At 41.1% G+C, this 22,291-nt stretch overlaps 1 protein-coding gene across 1 annotated transcript in view; it reads right to left on the bottom strand.

Annotated features, from left to right (window-relative positions):
• The window catches only part of IGBP1 (immunoglobulin binding protein 1), a 50,766-nt gene that overhangs the window by 22,917 nt on the left and 5,558 nt on the right, over positions 1–22,291 (bottom strand). Inside the window, exons 3-5 of the mRNA XM_079764872.1 lie at positions 17,892–18,087; positions 16,074–16,153; positions 15,027–15,139 (exon numbers count right to left, since the gene is read on the bottom strand). Coding sequence (XP_079620998.1) covers positions 15,027–15,139; positions 16,074–16,153; positions 17,892–18,087 — 389 coding nt within the window. The remainder of the gene's footprint in view (positions 1–15,026; positions 15,140–16,073; positions 16,154–17,891; positions 18,088–22,291) is intronic.

The raw sequence follows: 22,291 nt of genomic DNA, 5'->3' as shown, positions 1-22,291 counted from the left end.
TAAAACCACAATGAGATATCACCTCACATCTGTCAGAATGGCTATCATCAACAAATCAACAAACAAGTGCTGGCAAGGATGTTGAGAAAAGGGAACCCTAGTTCACTGCTGGTGGGAATGCAAATTGATGCAGCCACTATGGAAAACAGTATGGAGTTTCCTCAAAAAAATAAAAATGGAATTTCCATTTGACCCAGCAATCCCACTTCTGGGAATATAACCCCAAAACCCCAAAACACCAATTAGAAAGCATATATACACCCTATGTTCATAGCAGCATTATTTACAATAGCTAAGATTTGGAAACAGCCCAAGTGCCCATCAGATGAATACATAAAAAAGTTGTATGACATTTACACTATGGAATACTATGGAGCTGTAAAAAAGAGGGATCTCTTACCCTGTGGGATGACAGCATGGATAGATCTGGAAAATATTATGCTAAGTGATATAAACCAAACTGAGAAAGACAAATCTCACTTATTTGTGGAATCTAATGAACAAAATGAATTGACCAACAAAATAACACCCAAAGCATAGAATAGACTGACATACCTCAATGTGGGGTTTGGGGATGAAAAGAGATAAACCACAGAACTTATATACTTACTAGAGGCCCGGTGCACAAATTCATGCATGGGTGGAGTTTCTTGGCCTGGCCTGCCATCAGGGCCAATTGGGGGCTGGCTGGTTGGGGGTTGGCTGACCAGACCCCGCCCCCCCAATCAGGGCCGATGGGAGAGGGGGGGGGGTTGGCCGGCCGGGGGGAGGGACCGCAGGAGGTTGGCCACAGCAGCAAGCTAACCAATGGCCAATTCTGCGAGGAATCGGGCTCCCTCCTCCCTCCTGTCTGGGTCTGGGGTGCAAGTGAACCAGATTCGGGGCTGTCAGGGCCCCAGCAGCAAGCTAAGGCATGGCCAATTCCATGAGGAATCGGGCTGCCTCCTCCCTCCTGTCTGGGTCCGGGGTGTGGGTGAACCAGATTTGGGGCTGTCAGAGTCCCTGCAGCAAGGTCTGGGTCAGTGCACATCATAAATACCAGCCAGTTGTCGGTCGTTCCTGTCGTTCAGTCCTAATGGTCGCTTAGGCTTTTAAGTATATAGATATGCATAGCCCAAGGACACGGGAAATGGGGTAGTGAAGATCTGAGGGGTGGGTAGATGCTGGGAGGAGGGCAGAGAAGGGGGGGAAATGGGAGATATCTGTAATACTATCAACAATAAAAAATATACTTAAAAAATAAAATGAGATCATTGAAAATCTAAAAATAAATAAAAATACATCTCTTACAGACAGCTTGCAGTTGAGTCTCATAATCAATTTCTAATTTGTCTAATGATATGATTTCTAATTTGAAAGTTTATTGGGTTGGCCTGAGTCAGTGTGGCTCAGTTGGTTAGATTGTTGTTTCAAGCACCAAAGGGTCTTGGGTTTGATTCCTGGTCAGGGCACATACCCAGATTGCGGGCTAGATCCCTGGTAAGGATGCATAGAAAGCAACCAATCTCTCTCTCTCTCTCTCCCTCTTCCTCTCTCTACAACCAATGAAAAACATATCCTCAGGTGAGGATTAAAAAGGAAAAAAAAGTGTTTGTTGCATTTATATTTAAGATAATTATTGATATGGCTGGATTGGAGTCTACCATTCCACTATTGGATTTCTGTTCATCTGTTTTTTTGTTCCTGTTCATTCTTTCTAGCCTTTTAATTTCTCTACTGACTACAGCTTTGTTTCAGCATTATTTTAAAAAAGACTAGACTTGAGGAATGGAGAAGATGGCTGCCGACCAGAAGGCAGACTGCAAGATACTGTGTGAGTGAGGGAACAAAGGGAGAGTGTGTGGTCACAAGGGGAGTGTTTGTTAGTGAGTTGAGGGACAGCTATACTCCAGGAGACTGTGGGGTACGGCTGGACGGGGCTCCCCTGACTTGGCAGCCCCCACTGCTGCTGGGTTCCCTCCCGGAGCAACCAGCTCTGACATGGAGACCACGCCAACTTGAAGGGGAAAGTGGATGTTATGGGAAGCCTGAAACCTACAACTACGGCACCCAGTGAACAGCTGCGAACCTGAGAACACTGGTTCCCAAGTGGCACAAGCACGTGGATTCAGAGGAGCTCTGCACCCATTCACGAAAGGTCAGATTTCGCCTGGGATAAGGTGAGGTCTGTGGTGTGGGCAAGAGAGAGAAACGCGCACTGCCAGAGCTGGAGGTCCTGGGGAAGTCTGCGAGCAGAAAAATTCGTGGCCGTTGGGGCTGGTGTGATCCGCGAATGTGGAAGGGGGTCTGCAGAGCTGCTAACAGAAGGGAACTCTAAAAAGCAACCCATAGCTGAACTGGGCATAGAAGGACAGCCTAGAGATTTTGGGGGGGTGCCGGCTGCTTGGACCCAAGGGGAAAGGAGACTGCGCAGATGTGCACGCAGCGCCAGGGTTCGCGCGCTTCCTCCGGCTTTTCTCTCTCTCTCCCTCTCTCCCTCTCTTTTTCTGTTTGGATCCTTGCTTTTGATTGCTGAGCCCAGTGCATAGGATCACCCAATTGAGGACACTCTAAGAGACTGCAGGGGAAAGTTGTTTTTATGGAACCTGGGGATCAGAGCGGGGAGTGGCAATCAGAGAACCAGCTCTGGGACGGCCCTTTCCCCCAAACCGATACTAAGTGCCACGGGGAAAACAAAATCTAAACACTAGCTAGAGAGGACCTATAGACCCAGAGGTCAATCCAGAAACACTGCCACCAAGGGGTTGAATCACAAATTGACTCTTGTGTAAACACAAATAAAGGGGTATAAGAAATAAAGATGTTACTGCATGCTTGAAAATCAGGACTGTGGCCTACAACACTGAGGAGCAGTGGAACGCAGGGAACTTCAATACTGTCCTGACTAGGAAACAGGTGTGCCAAACAGAACAGCGGAGGAAGTGAATGACCTTCACTACTGCACATTTTTATTTTTTTTCATCTTTTACTTAAGAAACTAAATTTTTTTTTTCCTCATTTGATTTTACCTTTTAATTACTACATTTCTATTTTTAATCAGTATTATTACTACTACTACTATTTTGCCCTTTTTTAAAGGAATTCCTATTCCTTCTTTTTATGCTGTTAAAATTTCACCCAACTTATATATCTAATTTCCAATCCCCTGCTCCAAGTCCATACACACCTCTCTCTTCTCTTTCTTCACTATCCAAATTTTTTTCTCTCTGCCCTTTTGTTGTTGTTTGCTTGATTGTTGATTATATTGGTTTTTTTATGCTTGTTTGTGAGATTGTTTTTCTTTTTTTTAATTTTCTTTTAGTTTTTTGCTTCTGTTTTACCTCGCCTTGCTTGATATTAGTTTTTGTTTGTAGTTTACATTCATCTCTAGGTATTTGTTGTTGGCATTTGTTTGGATTAGTGGCTGTTCTATTGGGGTTTTCTCGCCATATAAATAGTTTTTCCCCTCTTCTTTCTTATTCTTTTTTTTTCTCTCTTACTTTTTTTTCCCCTTTCCCAATCTCATTTTTGCACTCCTTTCCCCCCCCTCTTCTTCTTTCTTTCTTATCCTCTAATTCGCCTTTCTCTGGTGGTCACCTTTATTTGGGGTTATTCATATCGTGAATACATTTGTGTTCAGTGCCTTGTGCCTTGTTGTGTTGTATTTTGTGCCTTTAATTCAATGCTGGAGAGAGAGAGAACTACAAAACCAGACACCTGGAGAAGAGGGATCATGGGGAGACAAAGAAACAGCCCGCATATGAAAGAAAAGCAGCCATCATCAGAAAAGGAAGTAAATGAAATGGAGGAAAGCAACCTGTCAGAGAATGAATTCAAAGAAATGGTCTTAAGGTGGATGAAAAGCATGGAAGACAAATTCAACAATATGTGTAAAACCAAGAGGAAATGAAGAAGAACCAAGAAGAAGTTAAAAATGACATTGCTGCTATAAAGAACTCAATAGAATGAATCAACAGTAGACTAGAAGAAGCAGAGGACCACATTAGTGAGCTAGAAGAAAAGGTCGGAAAAAATACCCAAGTAGAACAGCTTCTAGAAAAAAAAATTAAAAAGCAGAAGGAGAGCCTAAGGCAGTGATGGGCAACCTTTTGAGCTTGGTGTGTCAAACTTCGCCAAAAAACTGAGCATAACTCGGGCAGTGTGTCACTTTGAGGAAAAAACATTATTTCGCAAAAGTTTCATCCTCGACATGCGGCCGCCTCAGCGCTGACACGCGTGTCATAGGTTCGCAAATCACTGGCCTAAGGGAACTTTGGGAAATCATGAAACGAAACAACATCCGCATAATAGGGGTGCTAGAAGGAGAGGAAACTGAGCAAGGAATAGAAAACCTGTTTGAAGAAATAATGACAGAAAACTTCCCTGACATAGGGAAGAATAAAACCACACAAATCCAAGAAGCTCACAGAGTCCCCAAAAAAATGAACCCCAAAAGACCGACGCCAAGACACATTATAATTAAATTAGCAAACACCAACAACAAAGTAAGAATCTTAAAAGCGGCCAGAGAGAGACAGAAAGTTACCTACAAAGGATCCCCCATCAGAGTAGCAACTGACTTCCCAACAGAAACACACCAGGCCAGAAGGGAATGGAATGAAATATACAAAGTCATGCAAAGGAAGGGTCTGAATCCAAGAATTCTGTACTCAGCAAGGCGAACAATCAAAATTGAGGGTGAAATCAGGAGCTTCACAGACAAAAAACGACTAAGGGAGTTTATTTCCACCAAACCAGCAATGCAAAAAATGCTAAAGGGTCTGATGTAAAAAGAAGAAATAGGAAGAGAAGAAGGAACACAGGGGTAAAGAATAAAAATGGCGACAAACAAGTACCTATCAATAACAACTTTAAATATAAATGGATTAAATGCCCGAATCAAAAGACATAGGGTAACTGAGTGGATAAGAAAACATGACCCATATATCTGCTGTCTACAGGAAACACACCTCAGAAAAAAAGACGCACACAGACTGAGAGTAAAGGGATGGAAAAAGGGTTTTCAGGCAAATTGAAATGAAAAAAAAGCTGGGGTAGCAATACTTGTATCTGATAAATTAGATCTCAAAGTGAAGGACGTAAAAAGAGATAAGGAAGGCCACTTCATAATACTAAAGGGAGCAATCCAACAAGAAGAAATAACTCTGGTAAACATATACACACCCAATACAGTAGCACCCAAAAACATAAAAATAAAACTCCTGGAGGATATCAAGGGAGAGACTGACAGCAATACAATCATAGTGGGGGACTTTAATACTGTACTATCACCATTTGACAAATCCTCTAAACAAAAAATCAGCAAAGAAACATCAATCCTAAATGACTCACTAGGCCAGATGGAATTAATTAACATCTTCAGAACATTTCACCCCAAAGCCACAGAATATACATTCTTCTCAAGTGAACATGGGTCATTTTCAAAGATAGACCATATATTGGGGTCACAGGCAAAGTCTCTTCAAATTCAAGAATATAGAAATCATATCAAGCGTCTTCTCAGATCACAATGGCATAAAACTGGAAATCAACTACAATAAAAACAATCCAAAAAAACCCAACACATGGAGACTAAATAGCATGCTATTAAACAATGACTGGGTTACCAGAGAGATCAAAGAAGAAATAAAAAACATCATGGTAACAAATGACAATGAAAACACAACAATCCAAAATCTATGGGACACAGCGAAAACAGTCTTGAGAGGCAAGTTCCTAGCTCTAAAAGCCTAGTGCAAAAAACAAGAAACAATGGTAATAATTTACCTAACCCTACAACTCAAAGAGTTAGAAAGGGAGCAACAAGAAAAGCCCAGTGTAAGCAGAAGGAAGGAAATAATAAAGATCAGAGTGGAGATAAACGACATAGAGACCCAAAAAACAATAGAAAAATCAACAAAACCAAGAGCTGGTCTCTGAAAGGATAAACAAGGTTGATGAACCTTTAGCCAGGCTCACGAAGAAGCAAAGAGAGAAGATGCAAATAAACAAAATCAGAAATGAAAGAGGAGAAATAACAACAGAGCCCACCGAAATACAAAGGATTGTTAAAAAGTACTATGAACAACTCTATTCCAACAAACTGGACAACCTGGAGGAGATGGACATATTCCTAGAAAAATACAAACTTCCAAAACTCAATCAGGAAGAATCTAAACATCTCAATAGGCCGATAACTATGGAAGAAATTGAAGCAGTCATCAAACAGCTTCTAGCAAACAAAAGCGCGGGGCCAGATGGCTTCACAGGAGAGTTTTACCAAACATTCAAGGAAGAAATAAAACCTATCCTCCTAAGACTATTCCAAAAATTTCAAGAGGAAGGAACACTTCCAAGCTCCTTCTATGAAGCCAGCATCACCCTAATACCAAAACCAGATAAAGATAACACAATGAAAGAGAATTACATGCCAATATCCCTCATGAACATAGATGCAAAAATCCTCAACAAAATTCTAGCAAATCAGATACAGCAGTACATCAGAAAGATCATACTCCATGACCAAGTAGGATTTATCCCAGGGATGCAAGGATGGTACAATATCCGCAAATCAATAAACGTGATATATCACATAAACAAAATGAGAGATAAAAATAATATAGTCATATCAATTAATGCAGAAAAAGCATTTGACAAAATCCAACACCCCTTCTTGATAAAAACTCTTAGCAAGGTAGGAATAGAAGGATCATACCTCAATATAATAAAAGCAATACATGACAAACCCACAGCCAACATCATACTCAATGGGCAAAAACTAAAACCATTTCCCTAAGAACAGGAACAAGACAGGGATGCCCACTCTCACCACTCCTGTTTGACATAGTACTGGACGTATTAGCCATTGCGATCAGACAAGAACAAGACATAAAAGGCATCCAAATTGGAAAAGAAGAAGTAAAACTGTCCTTATTTGTGGATGACATGATACTGTACATAAAAAACCCTAAAGACTCCATCAAAAAACTATTAGACTTAATAAATGAATTCGGCAATGTAACAGGATACAAAATTAACGCCAAGACATCTATGGCATTTCTATACACCAATAGTAAACTTACAGAGAGAGAGAGAGAGTAAAAAAACAATCCCATTTACCATCGCACCAAAAAAAATTAAGATACCTAGGAATAAAATTAACTAAGGAGGTAAAAGACCTATACGCGGAAAACTATAGGACACTGAAAAAAGAGATAGAGGAAGACATAAACAGATGGAAGAACATACCATGTTCATGGATTGGTAGAATAAACATCATTTAAAATGTCCATACTACGGAAAGCAATCTATAGATTCAATGCACTCCCCATTAAAATATCAACGGCATATTTCACAGACCTAGAACGAACTCTCCAAAAATTCATCTGGAATAAAAAAAGGCCCCAAATAGCCACAGCAATCCTGAGAAAGAAGAACAAAGTAGGTGGGATCTCAATACCAGATTTCAAGCTGTATTACAAAGCTACTATTTTCAAAACAGCCTGGTAATGGCACAAGAACAAACATATAGACCAATAGAATAGAATAGAGAATCCAGATATCGACCCAAACCACTATGCTCAATTAATATTTGACAAAGAAGGCGTGAACATACAATGGAGTCAAGACAGTCTCTTCAATAAATGCTGTTGGGAAAATTGGACAGATACATGCAAAAAAATGAAACTAAACCACCAACTTACACCATACACAAAAATAAACTCAAAATGGACAAAGGACTTAAAAATAAGACAGGAAACCATAAAAATACTAGAGGAATCCACAGGCAGCGAAATCTCAGACATATGCCGAAGCAATTTCTTCACTGATACTGCTCCTAGGGCAGTGGTCGGCAAACTCATTAGTCAACAGAGCCAAATATCAACAGTACAATTGAAATTTCTTTTGAGAGCTAAATTTTTTAAACTTAAACTTTTTTTAACGCCACTTCTTCAAAATAGACTCGCCCAGGCCATGGTATTTTGTGTAAGAGCCACACTCAAGGGGCCAAAGAGCCGCATGTGGCTCGCGAGCCGCAGTTTGCCAACCACAGTCCTAGGGCAATGGAAACTAAAGAGAAAATAAACAAATGGGACTACATTAAAATAAAAAGCTTTTGAATAGCAAAAGAAACAATCAACAAAACAACAAGAAAGCCCACTGTATGGGAGAACATATTTGCAAATGTTATCACTGATAAAGGTTTAATCTCCAACATTTACAGGGAACTCATACAACTTAACATAAGGAAGATAAATGATCCAATAAAAAAATGGGCAACGGACCTAAATAGAAACTTTTTGATAGAAAACAGAAGGAAGGCCAAGAAACATAGGAAAACATGCTCAAAGTCACTAATTATCCGAGAGATGCAAATCACAACGATAATGTGTACCATCACACACCTGTCAGAATGGCTATCATCAACAAATTGACAAACGACAAGTGCTGGCGAGGATGCGGAGAAAAAGGAACCCTCGTGCACTGCTGGTGGGAATGCAGACTGGTGCAGCCACTGTGGAGAACAGTATGGAGTTTCCTCAAAAAACTAAAAATGGAACTCCCATTTGAGCCAGTAATCCCACTTCTAGGAATATATCCCAAGAAACTAGAAACACCAACCAGAAAGGATATATGCACCCCTCTGTTCATAGTGGCACAATTCACCATAGCTAAGGTTTGGAAACAGCCTAAATGCCCATCAGCAGATGAGTGGATTAGAAAACTGTGGTACATCTACACAATGGAATACTACGCTGCTATAAAAAAGAAGGAATTCTTACCATTTGCAGCAGCATGGATGGATCTGGAGAGCATTATATTAAGTGAAATAAGCCAGGCAATGAAAGAAAAATACCACATGATCTCACTCATTTATGGAAAATAAAGAACATTATAACCTGATGAACAAAAAGATAGATACAGAGGCAGTAAAGCATCGAACAGACTGTCAAATTACAGCAGGAAGGCTGGGGAGTGTTGGGGAGGTGGGGAAAGAGATCAACCGAAGGACTTGTATGCATTCATATAAGCAGAACCAAGGGACAGAAGACACTGGGGGGGTGGGATGAGGGCATGCAACAGGGGTAGGGGAGGCTTGGGGAAGGTCAATGGGGGGAAAAAGGAGATATATGTACTACTATATGTAATAGTTTGAACAATAAAAAAATACTTATGAATAAAACAAATAATAATAAAAAGACTGCATTTTTTTAAAAAATGTAAAAAAAATAATTAAATAAAAAATAGACTTTATTTTTAGAGCAATTTTAGGTTCACAGCAAAATTGAATGGAAAGTACACAGTATTCCCATACACTCCTGCCTCCACACAGCAACAGCCTCTCCCACCATCAATTTCCTGATTAGAGTGATACATTTGCCACAATAGATGAACTTAGACTTATCATCATCACCCAAAGTCTCTAGTTTACATTAGAGTTCACTCTTGATGTTGTTCATTCTATGGATTTGAACAAATGTATGACATGTATCCACCATTATAGTATCATACAGAATAGTTTCACTACCCTATTCACTGCCCTAAAAATCCTCTGTGCTCCACATCTTCATATCTCCTTCTCCTCTAGCCCCTGACAACCACTGGTCCTTTTATTGCCTCCACTAGAGGCCCGGTGCATGAAATTCATGCATGGGTAGGGTCCCTAGGACTGGCCAGGGATCAGGCCTGATCGGGGCCTTCTGGCTGCCCGCCAGGGCCTTCCTTCGTTCTGCACCACCCCCGGTGGTCAGCGCACATTATAGTGAGCAATCTAACTCCCAGTCTGGTGGTTGAACTCCCGGGTGGACACTTTGCATATTATCCTTTTATATATATAGTTTTGCCTTTTCCAGAATATCATATAGGTGGAATCATATAGTATGTAGCCTTTTCAGATTGGCTTCTTTCACATGTTAATGTGCATTTAAGGTTCTTCCATTTATTTTTATGGATAGCTTTTTTTTTTTTTTTTTTTTTAAGCAATGAATACTACTATTTCACTGTCTGGATGTACCACTCAGTTTATCCATTCTCCCACTGAGGACATTTTGGTTGTTTTCCAAGTTTTGGCAATTATCAGTAAAGCTGCCATAACTCTTTGTGTGCAGGTTTTTGCCTGGACCTGTTTTCAACTCATTTGGGTAAATATCAAGGAGCATAATTACTGGACTGTATGAAATGAGTATGGTTAGTTTTGTAAAAAGCTGAGAAACTTCTAAAGTGGTTGTACCATTTTGCATTTCCACCAGCACTGGATAAGAATCCCTGCTGTGGCTTGATCCCCAGTGGGGGGAGGGGGGGGCGTGCGGGAGATAGCCGATCAGTGATTCTCTCTCATCATTGATGTTTCTATCTCTCTTTCTCTCCCTCTCCCTTCCTCTCTGAAATCAATAAAAATATATTTAACAAAAAGAATCCCTGTTGCTCTATATCTTTGCCAACATCTGGTGTTCTCAGTGTTTTGGATTTCAGTCATCCTTGTAGTGGTATCACTGTTGTTTTACTTGGCAATTCCCTAATGACACATGATGTTGAACAACTTTTCATGGGCTTATTTATTCCTGTATATTTTCTTTGGGGAGGTGCCTGTTCAGGTATTTTGCCCATTTTTCTTAAATTGGGGTGTTCATTCCCTTATTGTTGAGTTTTAAGAATTCTTTGTACATTTTAGATTAATAGTCTTTTATCAGATGTGTCTTTTGCAAATAATTTCCACTAGTCTAGAGCTTGTCTTCATATTTTCTTGATGCATTATTTAAGGGTTGATCTAAGGCAGCAATTTTCAACCTTTTCATTTTTGTGGCAAACATAAACTAATTACTAAAATTCTGGGGCACACTAGAATGTTATATGTTTTGCTGATCTGACAAAAATGAGTATATATTTTTTTCTTTTTAAAAAATATTTTTATTGATTTCAGAGAGGAAGGGAGAAGGAGATAGAAACATCCATGATGAGAGAGACTCATCAATTGGCTGCCTCCTGCACTGGGGATGGAGCCCACAACCCGGGCATGTGCCCCGACTGGGAATCAAACCATGACTTCCTGGTTCATAGGCCGACGCTCAACCACTGAGCCACACTGACCAGGCATGTATAATTTTGATTCATTTCCACTGGATGGCTATTGTTGTGTTGGTTGTTATCATTTTTTTTATTTGACAATCTAAGGGAAAAGAGGTCAATGCCCCTGACTAGTCAGGTATTGCATGTTTTAAAAATTCTTGTGGCACACCAGTTGAAAATCGCTGCTCTAAGAAATACAATCATCCCTAACCTCCCAGTCTACCTGTCATTAATATTATACCATGAGACAGCCTCAAAGACGGATCCCAGGTATTCATGCTCTTATGTAGTCCCCTCACACTGTATTGGGGTTGGCGACCAATGGAATATGGCAGAAGTCATGGTTTGCAACTTTCAACATTAGGTTTTAAAAGATAATGAGGATTCTTGCCCTGGCCAGTATGGCTCAGTTCAGTGGTCAGCAAACTCATTAGTCAACAGAGCCAAATATCAACAGTACAACGATTGAAATTTCTCTTGAGAGCCGAAAACCAACTTTTGCGCATGGGCCAGGAAGTTTCAATCGCACTGTATGTGCAAGCCCGCACGTGGTATTTTGTGGAAGAGCCACACTCAAGGGGCCAAAGAGCCACATGTGGCTCGCGAGCTGCAGTTTGCTGACCACTGGCTCAGTTGGTTGGGTATTGTTCCATGCATCACAATGTTGCAGGCTTGATCCTCAGTAGGGGGCTGCAGGAGGCAGCCAACTGATGTTTCTCTCTCTCTCTCTCTCCCTTCCTCTCTCCTTCCCTCCCTTCCTCTCCCTCTGTCTCTCCCTCCCTCCCACTTTCTCTGAAAAGCAATGGAAATAATATCCTCAGGTGAGGATTAACAAAACAAAAAAATGCTTTAAAAAAAGAAACTTAGTTGTTCTCTCTTGAATCATTCACTGAGGAAATGAAGCTCTTAAGCTGTGAGCAAACCTGAGAGACCCACATGAGAAGGCTTCTCGCCAACAGTCACATGGATGAGTGAATGAGCTGGAAGCAGATCTTCCAGACTGAGTCAAGCTTTCAGAAGACTGCAGCCCCAGCTGACAGCAACCTCAGAACTAATCAAGAACCAACTAGGTAAGTTGCTCCTGGAGTCCTCACCTTCAGAAACTACACGTGACAATGTTTATTATTTTAAGTGCTAAGTTTTAGAGTCATTTGTTAACAACAATAGGTAATTGCACCACTTCACATAAAATAGAACTATCTCACAAAAATAATTCCATTTACTCCCTGTCCTTTTTGCTATAGCTGTCACGTTTTACATCTATATACATTATAATCCCCACAGGACAATATCATTTTTTGCATTAAGAAGCCATATGTAGTTTTTAAAAGTTGGAAGTGAGAAGATAGATAGCCCTTTGTATTTACCCACTTAATTACTATTTCTGTGCTCCTCATTCTTTTTTTAAAGAATAGTTTATTGATTTTGAGAGGAAGGGAGAGGGAAAGAGGGTGAGAAAGAGTGATGTGAGAATGCAACATAGATCAGCCGCTTCCTGCATGGGCATGTGCCCTTGATCAGGAATTGAACTGGCAACCCCCTGGTGCACAAGATGACGCCCATCCAACTGATCCACACCAGCCAGGATTCTTCATTCTTTCTTGAATATCCAAGTTTCTATCTGGTATCATTCCTTTCAGTCTGAAGAAGTGGCATTTCTCATGATGCCAGTTTCCTGATGAAGAATTCCTTGGCTATCATTTATCTGAAAATGTCTTTATGCCTTCATTTTAATGAATATTTTCACTGCAAATATAGCTCTGGGAAGAAAAGGTCCCCCCCCCGCCCCCCGTGCTTTAAAAATGTTGCTCCACTATCACTGGCTTCCATTGTTTCTAATGGGAACTCAGCAATAATTCCTATCATCATTCTGCTATTTGTAATGTGTACTTTATTACTGGCTGCTTTCAAGACTTTTTCTTCAAAAATTTTTTCTGGCCCCTTCTCTCTCTTTCTCCTCTCTATTGGTATGGTCATTTCTATTACATGTATAATTGACCTTTATATATTATTCCACAAGTCACTGAGGCTATGTTTTTAAAAAATATATAATTTTATTGATTTCAGAGAGAAGAGAGGGAGAGAGAGAACTATCAATGATGAGAGAGAATCATTGATCAGCTGCCTCCTGCACACCCCTACTGGGCATCAAGCCTGCAACTCAAGCATGTGCCCGCATGTGCCCTGAATGGGAATTGAGCCATGACCTCCTGGTTCACAGGTCAATGTCAACCACTGAGCAACACCAGCCAGGTGAGGCTATGTTTTTTCCAATCGTTTTTGTTTTTCAGATAGGCTAATTTGTGTTGATTTATCTTCAAGTTAACTGACACTTTCTTCTGTCATTGCCAATCTCTCAAGCTCATCCAATGGTTTTTAAAGTTCGGATACCATATTTTTTGTTCCAGATTTTTTTGTGTATAGTCTCTACTTCTCTGCTGAGACATCTTCTCTTTTAATTCTTTACAAGCAAATTTTCCCCTCTGCCTTGAGCATAGAAATAAGCTGCTTTAAAGTCCTTGTCTGCTAATTTCAACATCTGAGTCATCTTGGAGTTGGTTTCCATTGATTGCTTTTCCTCTTGAATATAAGTCACATTTTTCTGTGTTGTTTTTTTTTTTCATATGTAGTTTATGACTGAATACAAGACTTCATAAATGGTATGTTATACAGAATCTGAATTGTTTCATTCCACTAAAGAGTATTGATTTTTCATTTTAGCAGGCAGTTAATTTATCTAAAACCAAATTCCAAATTCTATTTCCTATGCATTGGGCAGTAACTGCATTTTCCATTCAGTTATTTTAGACCCTCCCTAAGGTGCTTGGAATCTATCCTATGCATGTGGAGCTTGAGTCAGCCAGAGATATGGGCAGGTTTATGTAGAGAATCAGGACTCCTCTGTGGTTCTCTTCTTTCTGGGATATTCTTCTCACCTTTCAGTTCCTATAGTCACCCGAACTCAGTTCTCACATTGTACAACCAAAAAGACTGTTTCTATCCAAGTTTTACTCCCATCACAGCATCTGAAGCCTGCCCATGGGTGAAAAGTCATAAAAAAAACACCCAGAAAAGCCTTTCAAATTGACCACTCTTCTTTCCTTTGTGCTATATTTAAAATAGCCCTAGAACTTGGAATATTAAGGCCTGAATTAAAATCCTAACCTAGCCACTTTTTAGCTATGTTGACTTTGCATGTGTCAGTTCTCAGACACCATTTCCTCATACTAAAACGTGGTTAAAATGTCTGCTTCATGGGTTAAGACCAAATGAGATAATACATGAGATAAGGAAACTGAGGCTCAGAGGGGCTACATGATGTCCTATCAAGTAATAGGAGTAATTGGTTACCCCAGCTCTGTCTGTGCTTTTTCTGCTAAAACCATATTGTTTTCATCTTTCTAATGACCACCCTTCACCTTTCCCTCCCAAAGACACCTTCAAGTATCTCTATGATCTAATTACCAATTTGGGCACCAAAAATACAGTAAGTCAAAATCCCTGCCCTCAAGAAGTTCTAAGTATCACTCTTATCTTGTAAGTGTTGACTGAGCTCCAGTCTATGTCTGCTTTTGGTCACTCTCCAGTGCCTTTAGGTAGTTATTTTGTTATAGCTTTTCCAGTTTGTAATTGTTAACCACAGGACGTGTTGACCTAATACAACCTGTTCTACTAATACCAGAAGCGGAGCTGCTATTGGTGGATTTTTGGTTTTACTATCTTGTTGCTCAGTTTGTTTTTATGCCATAATATTTGCAGAGGTTCAAAACCTACACTTCTCCACTGCCCCAATCCTCCCAGAATCATCGGCTATTTATTTTACTAATAAGTGAAATAAAATACTGCCTAGAGTCTTTATGTTACTCAGAATCTTTGTCCAGATTACTTCTGCTCCTAAAGGACAACAATACTTGGTCAGAATTTCATTGCTGGGGAATAAGGAACCATAGTGTAACTACTTTCCTCCCAGCCCTTCATACCTGATGTTGTTCTGGCTATTCCCTGATCTGGTAAAGCTCCCAACTTCCGATGCTGATCATACCAGTCATTCACTGTCATGGTTGCCAGACTTGGATAACCAGCTCCAAATACTCTGCAAAAATCACATTGTATTTAGAAAACTAAACATAAATAGCACTATTAAAAAGCCTCTTCTCTTCAGTGGCAAAACCTATGTCTGTTTTATCCTCCCTCCTCTAATCAGGCATCTTCTGAGGAGTTGTGCAAACTCCTGTGAGGATATGTAAAAAGAGGCATCCAGGAAGGGGCATTAAAGTCTTTCATGAGATGATAAATAGCCCAGGACAGTGGTCGGCAAACTCATTAGTCAACAGAGCCAAATATCAACAGTACAACGATTGAAATTTCTTTTGAGAGCCAAATTTTTTTAAACTTAAACTTCTTCTAACGCCACTTCTTCAAAATAGACTCGCCCAAGCCGTGGTATTTTGTGGAAGAGCCACACTCAAGGGGCCAAAGAGCCGCATGTGGCTCGCGAGCCGCAGTTTGCCGACCACAGGCCCAGGATAATCTCCCAATAAGCAATTCCAGAGGCCAATGCCCCACAGAGCAATTATGATACTGTGAAAAGGGTACTTATACTTGGTGAGTCTAAAAGGTATGCAGAGGAAGGAGACTCTCCCGCCACCTTATGGAAAAGCATCTCAAGAACTCAGATAGGTAAACATGTCGTTTTGAGAACTGTAGCTGAAGGCAATGGGAAAAAATTTTAAAGTGTACAATTCTCCATTTGATTCCTTTCTTCTTTGTTTTTAATTAATTAACATATTATTTTTATTGGTTTCCTTTTGAGATCTTTTTAAGCTCAGGTTTGTGAGGGAAATGTTTGCTGAAGGCCAAAGAGAGAGACATTATTAGAAGAGATAATATCCCTTTGATGAAAGAATAGCCTCCAAGGCAAAGCCATGCCCTCTTAATAATGCCCATTCTACTTGGCACCATGCACTGCAAATCAACCACAAAAGCAAGGGGCTTGCAAAGGCACCCCACTTTTTAGTACTACCTACTTGGCTTGGGCTGCATCCCGAGTGAGAATAAAGGGTTTCATTGGAGGCCTGGACGGACGAGATGAGTGAGAAGTTGATGCCTAAAAAGGAAATTAAATATCAGAAGTGTATTTGCCTTTGCCCACCCCACTGTGCAGCCTCTTAGGTCTTCAGATGCTCAGAAAGCCCTGGATTCAAAATTCAGTTACTCCCTGCATATCAGTCTCTGAGACATATCAGCAGATATTAATGATGGAGGTTGCTTAGCTCTCTTGAGGACACCTGAGTACCTTGCTAAAGAGAAAGAGAAAGCTCACTCAGGAATCATCTCACCACAAGTAAAAAATTGTTTGGCTTTAAAATGTCCCTCCTCCAAAGGAGATGCCAAAGGCTTCTTTAATGATCCATCTTAATCCCTTGAAATAAATTTTAAGTCCCTTTCCTTAGCCTGGCCTTTAGTGCTAAAGTTCAATTATGTCCCTGTAATTATGCTATTAACTGTCAAGAACCCCTTAGGGTACTTTAGAAGTGGATGTCCCTAAATGCAAGGGGGAGAACAGGTTAGCAGTTTTCATATATAGCTATATAGAAATGTTTCAAGGAACCCTGGCTATCCAGGTGCACAAAGAAACAAAATCTGGTCAATGAAAAGGTGTTCACTTGGTTCAAGCTCCATCACTCCCAGAGCCAATCTCAATACCAAATGAGAGAGCATGCAAAAAGAAAAAAACAGCCCTAACCGGTTTGGCTCAGTGGATAAAGCGTCGGCCTGCAGACTGAAGGCTCCCAGGTTCGATTCCGGTCAAGGGCATGTACCTTGGTTGTGGGCACATCCCCAGTAGGAGGTGTGCAGGAGGCAGCTGATCGATGTTTATCTCTCATTGATGTTTCTAACTCTCTATCCCTATCCTTTCCTCTCTGTAAAAATCAATAAAATATATTTTAAAAAAGAAAAAGAAAAAACCAGCAGCAAAGAAAGGGGCAGGGGAGGACCCAGAAGAGTCCAGTCTCATACTGTTTAAAACCACTCTAGATATGCTCAAGGGGCCTCATGATTGTTCATACTTTAATCCTTTAACATGAGGGACTAGGTTGGTGTTACCTGAGGCAAAACCTCCTGGGCTAATTACTACAAATCAAATTAGGGAAAGGTTTCCCTGAGGACTTAAATACATGCCTATGACCAGCTGATAAATTCAACTCAATTCCTCTTATGTCAGAACCAAAAAGTAAGTGGCAGCAGAGCCTAATCTTTTGAAGCAGCAGCTCCAAAACAGGATCATGATGTTCAAATACAGCCAAAGCTGTAAGACACCAGGTGTTCATCACCAGTATGCCCAACATTTTGCTGTGTCTCATACTGGAGGATCAAAAGGGGTGAGTGTGCATCACTATGTATGGTTAAACTGGGATTCCATTCATCTTTCTACTCTTTTCTCTCTCTCCTGTTCCACTTTTCTTCTCTATTCCCATCCAATTCCTCTTTCCCTTTGTTTATTATAGTCAAACAGATTTTAAAAGCCTATCTCCCTATGCCTCCTTCAGCAGTTATGACTTTCCATAGCCAAAACCAATTTTTACTTCAGGGAAATCTCCCTCCCCCGAGGCATGTCACAAAATTACAAATGACTAAAAGTGTGTTACAGGTTAGTAGGCACTGGGGAACGAAACTGTAAACCAGAGAGAAAGCTACCCTAGTGAACCTTCAGCCTTCTTCCACTGAACTTAATAAGAACAATGATTTTATGAAGACTCAAAAGCATTTAAATTTGATTGTCCTATAGAACATTCAAATCTCTGATAGTTTTTTTTTAATTATATAGCAGTGAACAGACTTACCTCTTTTGAAGAGTCTTTTCCTCTCAGGATATTCATCTCCTGGTCAATGCTCTCAATCTCTTCTAAGCAGATACCAATCCACCTTCGAAGGTGAAGGAGGTAATACTCACGAACATGCTCATCATCTGCTTCACCACTTTCCACAGCAGATTTCATTTCAGACAACCTATGCTCCATCTCCTTCTTCTGCTTGTATCTGTTCCACAGGAAAGCATTACCCATGAACTTAAAAATAAAGCGGTTTTCCTTCAAAAGAAGGCCACAGTAAGATTTTACCTTCGCAAGTGACCAGGAAGTCAGCACGCCAATTTCCACTTTGGCAACAGTACAGATTCTATACTTCAGAATTTGCCAATAGTTCTCTCAAGACTACAAGGCAAGGAAGGGATCAGCAGCAGCTGAGAAATACATCTGAAGCCAGAGAAGTACAGACATAACTTGATTTGAGCAACTCCTCCCATCCTCTTTAGAGATGGAGTGCCTTAGTCATTTTATATCAACCTTTACTAGGTTGGGTGTTTAGTACCACATAATATCCACTTGGGAATTACAACTTCAAAGAATCATAGAATCTTAGGGGTCATTTACCTGCCACTGATGTAGGAATTCCTTGTGAAACAGCCTAAAAAATGATCTTTTCTTTTCTGCTGAGCAAAACATTCCCAGCTCTTCTGATGCATCTTAATAAAATTTAAAGTCTCATAATCACCTTGCCTACCTTTCTCGGGATGCACTCTAGTGTCTCATCTATCATTCATTTAACAAATATTTACTGAGTACCTATTGTATGACAGGCACTGTTCTCAGTGCTGGAGATACAGCTGTGTATACAAGTCCTTACTCTCCTGAAGCTTTCGTTCTAGTGGGAGAAGACAAAAAGAAATAGATGAGGAGTCAGGTGGTGATAAGTGCTACGAAGAAGCAAAAAGCAAGGCAGAATGGGTAGACTGATGGTGTGAAGGTAGGGGTGCTATTATATACAAGATGATCAGGAGAGACTTCTCTGAAGAAATGACATTTGAGCAAAGATTTCAAAGAAATTGGTAAGCAAGCCATGTCAATATCTGGAAGGGTATTTTTGTTTTTTTACAGGAGAAAAATCAAGTTTTAATACATGCGCATGGGGAACTCACATAAGTGTAAATTTCAAAAGACAGTGAGGCTACATTGGGTATATAAGACAGTTTTGGACAAAGGAGAAAGGAGTGGGGATGGGGTATTAGATTTCAGAAGTGAGAATGGACTATTTACTGGTAGTTCAGGAAGAGTGGAACATGCATGGCATGGCAAGGAAGTCCTTGCTAGGTGACGCAGAGACAATGGGACACAGGGGGTATCTAGCTAACAAGAGCCTGCCGGAAGCCCTCTCATTTACCACACTTAATTCAAATAGGGCTAAAGCTGCATCCTAGGATCTCTGTCTGAATCTCTTGGGCAGGAAAGGGGGGGAATCAAAGGTTCTAAGTCTTGTTTCTTAATAAACAGCTTAAAATCAATATCTCAAAAAGGCAGCTTCAGGGTGGCAAAACTTTGGTTCCCTCTGAGTATTTGTTCTAAGGGGGAAAAGTAAATCGGAAGGTCCTGGCTGGAAGAGTGACTGGCCAAACATGTTTGAGAAATAGCGAGGAGGCCAGTGCACTAGTATAAAGTGAAGAACGACAGGAAATGGGGTCAGATATACAGCCAGGGCCATAATTTGCAGAACCCTGTAGGGAATAAGACCAAGCATATCAAATGCCATGATATTTCGAGTGAGATGGAAAAGCCACTGAAGGCTTTTGGATAGAATACAGGACAGGAATAGAGTGACATGAAAACTCTTTTATATGGACCACTCTGGCTGTGTGTGTGGACTCTAGACTAGCGGTTGCCAACCTTTCGGACCTCACGGACCACCAGTAGTCGGCCGACCACTGGTTGGCAACTGTTGCTCTAGACCATGGGAGCTGGGAACAAAGAGTGGAAACAGGGAAATCAAGTAAGAGGACACTGCCAAAATCCAGGTAAGAGATAGTGATCTGCAATAGGGAGGCGGTGAGATATGGATATATTTAAAATATAAAACAGGACTTGCTAATTTTTTAATGTAAAGGCTTGAGAGAAAGAGAGGAGTCAAGGAAAAACTCCATGGTTTCCAAGAGAAGTATCATGAAATATCCAAGTCTGAAACCCCACTCTAGCCCTCCAGAATCGGATGCTCCTCTGGAGGTGTTCACCCAAAACTGCAGTTCTTAACATGAGATCCTAGACAGAGGTTTCTTTTGTTTTTTTGTGTTTTTTTTTTTTTTAAGGGGGGTGGGGGCAGTGGTCCTTGAACATTCTAAAATTTTATATAGAATTCTATAGATATGCACTTTTCTTGTAATAGTAAGCCATTACATAAAAACACTCCCTTATCACCCTAGGAACCCCAATGCCTATCACCCTTTTGACTCTGGACAACTTTCACTGTTCCCTTTTCCAGTTCCCAAGCTGCTGAAGAGAGCTAATGAATTACAAATTTGTGACCACTTTGAGTGGTCACTCTTGCTCAGCTATCCTTTTGTTCATCTTTTGTGGATACCGTGCCACCATCATACCAGATGGCCTGCAATTCAACTTCCCCTTTTACCTTAAAATCTCTTGCCCAGCCGGTGTGGCTCAGTAGTTGACCGTCAACACATGAACCAGGAGATCATGGTTCGATTCCAGGTCAGGGCATATGCCCGGGTTGCAGGCTCGATCCCCAGTGGGGGCTGTGCAGGAGGCAGCTGATCAATGATTCTCTCTCATCACTGATGTTTCTATCTCTCTCTCCCCCTTTCCCTTCCTCTCTGAAATCAATATAAACATAATTTAAAAAAATCTCTGTAGCTTCACCTTTCCTCTCATCCATAAGGGGCTAATGCTATCTTTAGGAGCCAAGGCCATCTCTTTACCATTCCACTCTTGCTACAAATCCTACCCCCACCCACATTCTTCCAGGACTCACTCTATCAATTACCCTCCGTCATTAGCAGTTACAATTTTTGACTCTACTGGTGTCTTTCCCCTTTCCTAGACACACCTTACCCCAAACATATTCTATCTCTTTGTTCTATGCTATAGTGGAAATGGCACCAGAACTGGGAAGTTGAAGACCTAGGTTTAAATCCTAGCCTGCACTTACTAGCTATGTAACTTGGACATGTCAATTCTCAGAGCCAAATTCCTTATCTCTAACATGGGGATAATATTTGCTTTGTGGAGTCGTTAAGAGGATCAAATGGAACAACACACATGAAAGTGCTTTGTAAGCAGCAATGTAATATGAATATTGTTAGCTAATAAAAAAATTTGAGTCTAGGAAGGGCTAGATGATGCCCCACCAATTAAGTGGTAGAAATTGGTCACCCTAGGTTTGTCTGACTAAAAAGCCCAGGCTTTTTCTGCTATACCACATTGCTTCCATCTTCCTAAAGACCACTCTGTCTCTCCCAAAGACAACTCAAGTACCTACTATAATCCACTTACTGGGCACCAAGAATACAGTGATACAATTGGGATACAAAAGATACAATTAGCCGAAACCGGTTTGGCTCAGTGGATAGAACGTCGGCCTGCGGACTCAAGGGTCCCAGGTTCGATTCCGGTCAAGGGCATGTACCTTGGTTGCAGGCACATCCCCAGTAGGGGGTGTGCAAGAGGCAGCTGATCGATGTTTCTCTCTCATCGATGTTTCTAACTCTCTATCCCTCTCTCTTCCTCTCTGTAAAAAATCAATTAAAAAAAATACAATTAGTCAGACTCTGACATTTAGGAATTTCAAGTCTAGAGAATAATAGCCTATCTAATAAAAGAGTAATATGCAAATTGACCATACCTCCGACACAACCACACAAGCCACGCCCACCAGCCAATCAGGAGCGAGTATGCAAATTAACCCAACCAAGATGGCTGTGGCCACAGAGCGAGCAGGAGGTTTGGGTTTCCCCGGCAAAGGAGGAAGCCAAGCTTTCTGCACACCCTGGCCGGCCCTGGACTCCACTCAAGGCTACAAAGTTTCAATTATAGAAGATAAATAAATCCCAACAAAAATGGTGGCAGCCACGGAGCTGGAGAGAGCAGGAGGCTTGAGTTGCCCCCGGTGATGGAGGAAGGCAAGCTTCCCACCTGCCTTGGCCTGCCCTGCCCTCCGCTCCGCTCAAGGATACAAAGTTTCAATTATACAAGATAAATAAATCCCAGATACCAGGGCCTCCACTTGGGTCGCCAGGGGACATGGTCGGCCTGCAAACCACAAGCCCCTCACCCAGGCCGCCCCGCGCCCCAAAGGAACGCCCACCCTGATCCGGGACACCCTTCAGGGCAAACCAGCTGGCCCCCACCAGTGCACCAGGCCTCTATGCTATCTAATAAAAGAGTAATATGCAAATTGACCA

This window comes from Cnephaeus nilssonii, assembly GCF_951640355.1.
Source record: "Cnephaeus nilssonii genome assembly, chromosome: X".
NCBI classification, from domain to species: Eukaryota; Metazoa; Chordata; class Mammalia; order Chiroptera; family Vespertilionidae; genus Cnephaeus; species Cnephaeus nilssonii.
Note: the sequence above shows the minus strand (reverse complement) of the source record. Positions and strands in the feature narration are given on the sequence as shown.